The sequence below is a fragment of the Salminus brasiliensis genome, chromosome 14 (assembly GCF_030463535.1).
Source record: "Salminus brasiliensis chromosome 14, fSalBra1.hap2, whole genome shotgun sequence".
NCBI classification, from domain to species: domain Eukaryota; kingdom Metazoa; phylum Chordata; class Actinopteri; order Characiformes; family Bryconidae; genus Salminus; species Salminus brasiliensis.
The window spans coordinates 6470465-6481505 of NC_132891.1; the positions used below are offsets into that span (position 1 = coordinate 6470465).

The 11041-nt window shown below is 38.5% G+C and overlaps 2 protein-coding genes across 3 annotated transcripts in view; one reads left to right on the forward strand and one right to left on the reverse strand.

The window, feature by feature from the left end:
• The window catches only part of rps12 (ribosomal protein S12), an 86059-nt gene that overhangs the window by 2799 nt on the left and 72219 nt on the right, over nt 1-11041 (reverse strand). Inside the window, exons 1-2 of one of the 2 annotated variants that reach the window (XM_072697504.1) lie at nt 1562-1623; nt 1389-1436 (exon numbers count right to left, since the gene is read on the reverse strand). In XM_072697504.1, the coding sequence (XP_072553605.1) occupies nt 1389-1402 (14 nt within the window). In that variant the 5' untranslated portion in view covers nt 1403-1436; nt 1562-1623. Of the gene's footprint in view, nt 1-1388; nt 1437-1561; nt 1624-11041 lie in introns of those variants that run through there. The other variant, XM_072697505.1, reaches the window with a different exon arrangement.
• LOC140577496 (SH3 domain-binding glutamic acid-rich-like protein 3) lies at nt 4166-9093 on the forward strand. Its single transcript, XM_072697506.1, has 3 exons — nt 4166-4317; nt 6508-6675; nt 8945-9093. Exons 1-3 carry the CDS (start codon nt 4273-4275, stop codon nt 9005-9007), a joined length of 276 nt encoding a protein of 91 aa, XP_072553607.1. The 5' UTR covers nt 4166-4272; the 3' UTR covers nt 9008-9093.

The following is an 11041-nucleotide window of genomic DNA, read 5'->3' on the forward strand; positions in this document are numbered from 1 at the left end:
TCCAACCAATTATAGTTTTTAGAATTTTTCTAAATATTTCAAGTACACACCTGCAGGTGGAAATGGGACCAAGTCTATCTACATTAGTATTGCAGACAAGACTCATACTTCGGTAGCCTACAGAAACAGTTTGATCTTCTGGAGTCCTGGATTTCCTTTTCTTTTCCTCTTGAGCAGTTCTAACTATACCAATATTGGTTTCTTGCTACACAACCAGCTTCCCTTTTCTTCTACATGGTAAGGGCACTGCTGTGCATACAACCACAGCAATTCAATACTACCTCCACCTGAGTTTATAGTACATCCAGAACAGCATAAAGCAAGTAGGAGCTGCATAGCTAACTACACACCCTTTATGTGGCTTGCATATGTGGTCTTCAACCCTGCTCCTGGAAACTTCCACCAATACTAATCAACTGCATCTGATCCATTTGATTCTTCCCTTCATAAAGCTTGTCATGTTAAATATGGTTTGTAGGAAGGCTGAGCTCCAGGAGAAGGGTTGGTGACCACTGCCATATATAGAGACCTGTCAATACTCAAGTAATAGGGCTGCTAAGAATTTACAGCAATCATTCTTTTCACTGAAACATTACAACACCAAAACATCACTACATTCAGAAATGCATCAGGTTAAACAGCTGAAGTAGCCACAATAAACACAGTCAATGTTTTAATGACATGAGCATATTTGAACTTGGAGATCCTAAAATATCAAAGAAGAAAACCCAACCAAAATAATCACTCGACTCCAATACTATAAAGGCGAATTTTTAATTTCTTGTTTGGTGAAGGGAAAAAACATGGGTTAAAACATGGGTCAATCTGACTATTTCATGGTTTCATGGAGAAGGAAATCTTCTGTTGGGCCTACAGTAATGAACACCTACATGGAAAGCAAAATAACTGGTGTTTAGGTATATTAACAGGTTCCTTATACTCAGTTTTGAGCAATTTGACAGTAGTGACAAATAGCACAGTTAAGATTGTGAATGATATAGATTACCTATAAAGGTTACAACCTGACACCAAGTGTTAAGCATATGAGCTACAGATACTACTGCAGTACAAGTGAGTTTTTACTACTTCTGGTACCTGGGAGCATAATCTCTGCTCTCCCCAGCTGAACAGATCTGGAGGACTAAACAGACAGATGCACTGAACTGAGGAGCTGAAGCTGGTTGATAGCATGAAGGCTAAGCAGAGACACCCAAGTCTTCACGCCTAATGTTGGTTTTTAGGCCGTTTTAGCCGCTAATCCTGGTTTTTACGCAGCGTTTAAACAAGATGCATTTCACAGAATGATTTTTGTAAAAGTTACTTATTAAATAAATTAAAAAACTAGAGGCTCCAGCTTCCCGGAGCCGGTCTGTGTCTGTCACGCTTACCCTTCCTCGGCCATTGTAGATTAGCGATGGATGTTGGACTTGGAAATCCTGAAATATGAGCAGATATAGAAAGACATGTTAGTGTTTATTGTGGAAAAGGTGCTTCACAGCGCTTTTAAAGCGGGATGGTGAAGTTAGAGGGCTGATCCGGTCAGAGATCTTCACAAACTCACCCAATCCTCCCTCTGACTTCGGGTAAAGAGGACGTCACTCCGTCGACAACATTGCTTTATGGGTAAGAGGACCCGGAGCTGCCCGGAGCAATGCCTGAAATCCATGTCCTCAGTTTCTCTTCTTTGACTAAGGTGTTTAGTCCTATTTCACATTATCGGCGTCTTTTTATCCTCACAACGTAAAATCTTGGTTGTTTTTTATCCAAATCGCGTTTCAGGAAACTGAATATTCGTGTAGTTCAATCGCGATATCTGCGGTGTAAGGTTTACTTTCACCACGATGCGGCGCCCTCTTGCTTTTTGGCGGTAAAAGCAGAGAGATTCTCTGTTAAAGCAGGGTGGGTTTGTTGATCCCTGCAAACAGACAGACAGACAGACAGACAAATAAATAAATAAACAAATAAACAGACAGACAAATAAATAAATAAACAGACAGACAAATAAATAAATAAACAGACAGACAAATAAATAAACAGACAGACAGACAAATAAATAAATAAACAAATAAACAGACAGACAGATAAATAAATAAACAGACAGACAGACAAATAAATAAACAGACAGACAAATAAATAAATAAACAGACAGACAGACAAATAAATAAACAGACAGACAAATAAATAAATAAACAAATAAACAGACAGACAAATAAATAAATAAACAGACAGACAAATAAATAAATAGGTAGATAGATAGATAGACAGACAGACAGACAAATAAATAAATAGATAGACAGACAGACAAATAAATATATAAATAGATAGACAGACAGACAAATAAATAGATAAATAAATAGACAGACAGACAAATAAATAAATACATAGGTAGATAGATAGATAGATAGACAGACAAATAAATAAATAAATAGACAGACAAATAAATAAACAGACAGACAGACAGACAAATAAATAAATACATAGGTAGATAGATAGATAGATAGATAGATAGATAGATAGATAGACAGACAGACAGACAAATAAATAAATAGATAGACAGACAGACAAATAAATATATAAATAGATAGACAGACAAATAAATATATAAATAGATAGACAGACAGACAAATAAATAGATAAATAAATAGACAGACAGACAAATAAATAAATACATAGGTAGATAGATAGATAGATAGATAGATAGATAGATAGACAGACAAATAAATAAATAAATAGACAGACAGACAGACAAATAAATAAACAGACAGACAGGCAAATAAATAAATACATAGGTAGATAGATAGATAGATAGATAGATAGATAGATAGATAGATAGACAGACAGACAGACAAATAAATAGATAGACAGACACATAAATAAATAAATAGATAGACAGACAGACAAATAAATATATAAATAGATAGATAGACAGACAAATAAATAAATAGACAGACAGATAAATAAATAGATAGACAGATAGATAGACAGACAGACAAATAAATAAATAGATAGACAGACAAATAAAAAAATTAAAAAATAGACAGATAGATAGATAGATAGATAGATAGATAGATAGATAGATAGATAGATAGATAGATAGATAGACAAATAAATAGATAGACAGACACATAAATAAATAGATAGACAGATAGATAGACAGACAGACAAATCACAAAGTATATATCTAAGCTACACCAATCAGCCATAACATTAAACATTATAATGTTTCCTGGTATGCAGAAAGAACAACCGGTGAACCAGGGACATGGTCATTTGCTCTGAAGGCTCACTGATGCTCATGGCGGCCCACCTTACAATTTACAGGACTTACAGGATCTGTTTAAGGCTATTCTATTGGCAATATGTCTTTACAAAGACTAGACACGCTCTGTGCATGTCCTTTATAATTATACATCTGTGTCAGCAATGGGTGCAACGTAAAGTAGCTAAATGCATTCATTAGAATGGGTGTCCACAAACATTTGGACATATAGTGCAAGTAATTGCCTCACCCTCTAACAACCTTTCCTGCTTTTGAAGTGTGTTGTATGCCCTTATTTAGCCATCGTACATGCTTATGAACTTTAACCTCTATAAAAAGCCGTACAGCTAGACTGATCACATGGGTTGACACCATTGACTGGCAAAAACCCGGACAATGCTTTGCACAAAATAAGTCATTCAGGTTTTCAGGGCTGGTCTTAATGAATAGTCTATGTGTTTATATCACTTATTAAAGGTTTTAGGGACAGAAAAAGCTGCTTTTGCTGACTTGACTGTTGCAGGCTGTGCTTGTATGTAGGTGGCCTATATCAGTGTCTTAATCTGCAGATATTTATGGACCTAAGCAGTGGATTTTGATTACCTACCAGATGCATTTCTGTTTACAGCAGCTACTTACAAACAGGACGGGTCTGAGGGACATTATGAGCAATATGTTCCACATTGCCATTAAAACCTTTGATTTCTGGGTGGCTGGCAACTCAGACTGACTGTGCTGGTACTCGTTACACCAGACAGTGTTAAAAAATCAAGCTCTGGCATGTTAATAGAAAACAAAAGTTATGGGAGGGGTGTGTGTGTGTGTGTGTGTGTGTAAGTAAGTAAGCACATGAGGTGTGGCTGTCAAGTGAGCCATGTCAAAACTTGCCTACCTTGTCCTGGAGTAGGTATGCACACACACACACCCACACCTTTACCAGTCACACACCAGCTTCAGTCTACTGCTACAGTCGCTCACCCAGGGTCTTTAGCACTATTCACCTCAATCACACAATGTCTGTTGTAGTCTACTTCAGCAGCGCTGGTGGCTCTAGAGAGGTACAGTATGAATACATGTGTTACTCTGTTCTTTCTGTCTAGACGGACTCTTTCATGGCTTTCAGAACCTGTGTGAGCCTAGCCCAGGCCTTTCCCTGTATAAACATGCGGTTATGTCTCAGTCTCTTTCTAAGTCAAAAGAATGATTTGTTTCTTTTTTGCTTGACTTTATTATCATTCCTGATTCCTGTGTGGACTTTAGACATTGCTAGACATTGCTGCTGGGTATGTCTTCTCTACAAGCAGAAGATGTGGAAGATGTGGGCGATATCACAAAAATTACAGAAATTAGTAGGTTATACTGGATGTGCTTCACTGTTTTAGTGTTTCTGAGCTTTTCTGAGGCTTTATTTTATTCTAGGCATGTTTGTCGTGCTGCGATGCACTAAAGAAACAGAGCTAATTACAGCCACCTGTCACAACATTAGTACCAGGGGTCTAATATTGAGTTCTGACCGTTCAAGGCATGGACTCCACACGACCTCAGAAGGTGTCCTGTGGTATCTGGCACTAAGGCGTTGTCAGCAGATCCTTGTGAGGTGGGGCCTTTGTGGATCGTATCAATAAGCCTTAGCTGCCTGTAATCCTGTTGCCAGGTTCCTTGTTGTCCTTTCTTGGACCGTGTTTGGTAGGTACTGACCACTGCAGACCAGGAAGACCCCACAAGACCTGCCTAATGTTTTGGAGATGTTCTGAAGTCCCAGTAATCTAGCCATCACAGTTGGGTTCTCCACAAAGTGGAATTCTTATGCTTGCCATTTTTCCTGCTTTTAACACCATCACCTTCACCTTCAGAAATTGACTGCTCACCTGCTGCCTTATGTATCCACCCCCTTGACAGAGGCCAGTGTAGATGAAGATAATCAGTGTTTTTTCGCTGATGTTATGGGTGATCAGTGAGTGCTTTCATTTTACTAACTTGCAGTTGGTCAGTGTTGTTTATTTATTACTATATATGATATGCTCAGAGAGGTGTAAATTTGATAATAATAATAATTACCAATATCATCATGTTGGCCACCCCTAGACAGTAGATTTGAATTTGCGGACAGAACTGTGTTAAATGGACTGAAAGATGTTTGAAAAAACTGGACCAGATAAACATAAACCTATTGGCACCATGCCTAATGCCATGGTGGTGCTCCATTTAGTAATGGAGCTGAGGATGAGTGGGGTATTGTTGTATTTTTTATCTCTGCTTATGTAATACTGTTTGCATTACTGAAGTGTAAGAAATGTGCAGTATAAATAACCTGCCTTGACGTGTCTTGAAATCACAGCACTGTGTGCCAGTTTGCCAAACACAGATCAAATGTGGCTCCTTTCAGGGCTTCAGAGCGGCACAGCAGCCTAAGCATTGGTCCTATCATTAGGAGATTAGGAGGCCTGATGACGACAACTGTACTGGCCTTGCTTACTTATGCGGTTGAGGGCATCTGTTAGCTGAGGCAACCTGACTGGTAGTTCTGGCAGAGTTCTCAGCTGCTAGCTTTCACCCTAACAGTACTGGCAGCATTGTGTAATGGGGGAGTCCTAAGCAGTGGATGGGAACTGGAAAGCTCATTTTCAGACTTTCAACTGTTCACAACATACAGCAGTGAGATGCTAACTGTTAATGAAGTGCTAACTCAGATAGCAAATTTGATGTTGACCAAACCTGGGCCAGTTCCGGAACTTACTAGTGGCCTACATGGGATGATGGCACAGAAGAAGGCCAGATGCGGTCTCCAGGATCCAGTCTCCAGGATTTATAGCCATGAAAGGGCCGCATCTCAGCCATCTTTAAACCTCCACTGCCTGAAATGACCCACATCTCTTATTATTGACTCATTATTATTGTTATTATAATGATGAATGTTTTATTTATATCTGGATAATTATCATTACTATTATTGTTAGTTTCAGTAGTATTAAGATATTTTATTTCAAATGTTGTCTTTTTTATTTGATCTATTTACACATTAGTACATTTCTGAATGCTTTAGAACGAGGACCATCATAATTATTAATATGTAGCAAATTTTGTCTCACTTACCGTGCCAGTGCTGGTCGGTGGTGCCATATCTTTTCCAGAAACGGTCCAGATATGTTTTGGGACATGCGGGCCATATGAGTATTTTTAATATGTGGACCACTCGTATGTTAAAAGGGGTAAAACAGTCAATCTCTCTTTTCTCAATTTCCTCTCAGATGAAGCAGCAGCAGAATGAGATCTTCCAGTTCTTGGATGGAAAGAAGATCATCTACCGCGCGCATGACATCACACAGAGCCCTGAGGTGAAGGACGAGATGAGGAGGAAGGTGGGGAACCCCTCAGCTCTGCCTCCCCAGGTCTTTAACGGAGACAAATACTGCGGGGTGAGTCTCCTTCACCAGTCTTCTTTAGTTCATTCTCTGAAAGTGCGCTGGTGTAGAGGGAACGTGATACATGTCCAAATGTTTGTGGACACCCCTTGTAATGTATGAATTCAGCTACTTTAACACACTTTAACATGGATGTGCAAATGCACATACACACAGCTTTTCTAGTCCCTGTAGAGAAGTACTGCCAATAGAATAAGACCCTCATTAGCAGATCAACATGAACCTATTGGCACCATGCTTAATGCCAGGTGTGGGCAAGAGGGGTATAAAGCCCCCCAGCCTTGAGCTGTGGAGCAGTGGAACTATGTTCTCTGGAATGATGGATGGTGCTCCATCCAAAACTTTTGGGATGATTAGGGGAGTTGGTTTGAGATGAGGTGGGTGGTGATTATTCAGCATCCTGAAATCAGTAATGCTCTTGTCACTGAATACAATAAAATAGGGACAGTAGAGACAGTTACTCCAACAAAAGCAGGATAAACTCTTTTAAATACTCTTGATTTCAGAGGAAACAATAAATGAGCAGGTGTCCCAATACTTTTGCCCATATAGATCATTTGAACATGAATGAAATACATATTCATCAGCAGTGAAAAGACAGTAGACTCAAAGACAAAAACGTATGTAGATATTTACTTATCTGAAAATGATATACATATTTTAATAAAGTCCATGCTTAATGGTTTTTCTGTAACTGTGGAGCAGTTTTAGCACACAGTAGTATGCACATCCAGTGAGTATGTTGTATGAGCTGTGTGGAATTATGAGATTGGCATGCTTACTGGCAGCAGGTCAGGCTAATTACAGTGGTCTTATGTAATAAAACTGACGGATCTGATGAGCACACATTTGTAAGCCTATAGAACGACTGTTAGATTTCACTGCAGTAGTCCCAGTTTTTAGGAGAGCAGCATTTGGTGGATATTAATAGTAGCCTTTGTGTGTTTTTGCGAGCAGAAAGTACTGTGTTCTGCTGTGGCCGTTAAGACTTCATGTAGAAAGGGTGTGTGTGTGTGTGTGTGTGTGTGTGTGTGTGTGTGTGTGTGTGTGTGTGTGTGTGTGTGTGTATTTGACAGCTGTTACATAAGAAGTTCATGCCTTTAAGCAAACGGGATGTAAAAGCCAACATAGTTTGCTATTAAACCAAACAATGAAACGATCCTCCCATTAAGTGTACACAAAACGTACCAGTCAAAAGTTTGGACACGCCTGCTTGAATGTGTGTGATTATCATCTTAAAAACATTTGATCCAAATGGTAGGGTGACCCTATTTCTGCTTTTAAAAAAGAGGATGCTGGGACACACTGGTGTCTACTGTAGTTAGGATATCATTGCTGGGGGGTTTCAAGTAAGCCTAAGTTGTGTGTTGAACTGAACGGAGGTTATTTGGTCATATAGGCTATTAAGGATATTTATTGGTCTCGCTAAATTAAAGATCAAACGTGTATGTATTAATGTTTATTAAAATACCGTAGCGGCTTAGTTTGAGAGGTATTTACAACGTCACACATTTAGCGTCATTTAGCAAAACCATTTCTATTGATCTGTTCATCCAGAATTATTGACACAGTGTACAGAGCAGCTGCAGTGTTCAAACCATGAAGAAATTAAAACGGAACATAAATGGAGATACATGTTTTTCATTGGACAACACCAACAGTTTTATATAAGGTTTATGTTCATCTGCTCCAGAGTGTCCTATTCTTTTGGCAATACGTCTCTACAGGGACTAGACTAGCTGTGTGTATCTGGTGTGTCAGCAATAGGTGCAACATAAAGTAGCTTGACAGAATGCCTTCATTAGAAGGGGTGTCCACAAACATTTGGAAATATATGTGTGTGTTATATAATATGACAAGCAATATAGTAAAATCTATTTTATTCTGGAATGGTCCTTTAATGTGAAGCATACAGTGCAGCCTTTCCACCTGAATAAAGTACATCACAACTACTTCAGTCATTTTTTCCACTAAATAAATTAGGAGCATCTCTGTATTCAGTGCAGGAGCTAATTTGATTGTCTTCTCTTTAGCACAACTCTCCACTCCTTAGGCTGATTTGTTTATTAGGCCTAAAACTATCCATACTTGTCAAACTCACTAAGGTGTGGAATCAGTGCGTGTAAACTATGCATCTCAAACGGCAAATGAGTTTTACCTTCGTTAAGGAGATGTTAATAATAGAGTGTGAGTAAAATACACAGGCATGTCTGTAGCAACGTCTGTAGCAACCTTTCTCTCTCTACTCTGTGTGTATTTGTAGGACTACAAAGCATTCTTCGATGCAGTGGAAGAAGGCAAACCAGAGAAATTCTTCAAACTATGAGGCTTAAAACAGGATTCTTTTGTCATTTTTGTTTTTGTGCAAAAAGCTCAGAAATGCCTAATGAATAAATTAATGTATGTGCCAAACTTATTTTCTGTCATGGATGTATGTGTGGGGGTGTGTGATTTAACAACAGGTATTTTGCGTGTTTGAAGGGCCCACATCATACATTTGTCTTCTTTGTTCTGGTTGTACTATAACTAGCAGCAAGGGTGTTAAGGTTCTAAGGGCCTTTGACTGACTGGGGCCCTAAAACGTGTGTTAATTGGCCCAGTGTAATATTTTTATTATGGGGCTCAAGATCCCTGGTAGTGTCCCTCACTAGCAGTAATTCATTTCCTTTCCATTTCCGTTACTGTGCCATTAAATATTATACATGGAAGAGATCCATGTTCTGATTGGTTGCATGGTAATAAGACTCATTCAAAAAGCTACCGGAAACACTCCATATAACTTCACCCTTTGTAAATATTAATGTTTGGGGCTAAATGGCTGTATGCATGATACATGGTTCTGGGCAAATGTGTTGATTTTTGTGACATCACAAAAAGGCTCAAAGACCAAAGCATAAGCTTAGTTTCCATATTAGGCTGATATGGAGTGATACTACAATCCATACTACAATAATGAATTTGTTTTCCTTTATACATTTTCCAACATCTGTTTGTGTAGAAAAAACTTGTGTTGCCCAAGAATAAACTTCTTTCTAGTCTTCAACTGTCCAGTGTTGGTGAGCCTGTGCCCACTGCAGCCTCAGCTTTCTGTTCTTGGCTGACACCTCCAGCTTGGAGTTGTTGATGTTCATTCTGAGATGCTTTCTGCCCACCACAATTGTACAAAGTGGTAATCTGAGTTACTGCAGCCTTTCTGTCAGCTCCAAGCAGTCTGGCCATTTTCTGTTGACCTCTATCATCAATGACCTGAAGCTTCTGCCCTGTATCTGCTTGATTTTATTTACTGCCACTGATCAACTGACATCAGTATAAATGCTGTGTCACAGTTTACTTACTGTTCTTAAATGTACGTATTTAGGGAGAATGGTGAGTTCATTATTTTGATGAGAGATGAGCCCACAACCAGTAGATCATGGGTTCAAATTCTGTGGCTAACTGGTTAATCCTGCTTGTGTCTTTGGGCAAGGCATTTAACCGCTCCCAGATAGAGCATAGCTAGGCAGCAAATAACTCTTTAGAAAGATTTAGAAAGTAAACGAATAAGGTAATCCCAATGTGTCCACTTGATGGCAGCAGATGACAGTGTGTTTGTGTCTATATTAATTATGTTTATGTACAGATTTATCACCCCTCCCACACACACACACACACACACACACACACACAAGCACCACCACCCAATGGAGTATTGTTTTTATGATTTGTTTGGATGTAATTAAGTGTATTAGGACTGGGATTGAAACAGGGGTGTAAAAAGTAGAGAGAACCTATATGCAAGTGAAAGTGTGTTATAATTTTACCTAATTAAAAGCCACAATGTAAAGTGAAAGTCAAAAGTTTGGACACCCCCTTCATCCATTTCTTCAATTTACAACTGAGGAACCTCTTAAGGTGCTTTGAGGAACCTTCAAGAATTTGTTTTAGAAGAAAAAGGTTTCTTGAAGGTTAAGAGGTTCATCCACAGTTTCAAATAACCTCCAAAAGTTTCTCAAGGATCTTATACTTTTACAGTGTACAGTGGATGGTCACCCTAGCATTTGGATCAAATGTTTTTGGTTTAACAAATAAAATGAACAAATACAATAAAATAAATAAAAATCAGAACATATATTTTTGCATTAAGGTAACCTTACTGACCACATGCTCCATAATCCAGATTATTGATTCTGCCAGGTATTAACTATTTTTGACAAACTAAATTTACTAAATAGTTCTTTAGTAGAATGGAGTACAATTGCTTAAAAGGGAATTCCAGGAATTTTTCAAAAACAATTAGCAAATAATTAAACTAGCAAACAAATAAAACTGTTAAGATGCAGCCCGAGTGATCTGATGTGCACTGTCCTGAAGAAACTTACCA

What these genes read in the sequence shown, in the direction of transcription:
- LOC140577496 (XM_072697506.1), top strand. Translation starts at nt 4,273, where the DNA reads ATGTCTGTTGTAGTCTACTTCAGCAGCGCTGGTGGCTCTAGAGAG. An exon ending in GCGCTGGTGGCTCTAGAGAG is followed by an intron (nt 4,318 to 6,507) that starts GTACAGTATGAA and finishes ATTTCCTCTCAG; the next exon opens with ATGAAGCAGCAGCAGAATGA. An exon ending in ACGGAGACAAATACTGCGGG is followed by an intron (nt 6,676 to 8,944) that starts GTGAGTCTCCTT and finishes GTGTATTTGTAG; the next exon opens with GACTACAAAGCATTCTTCGA.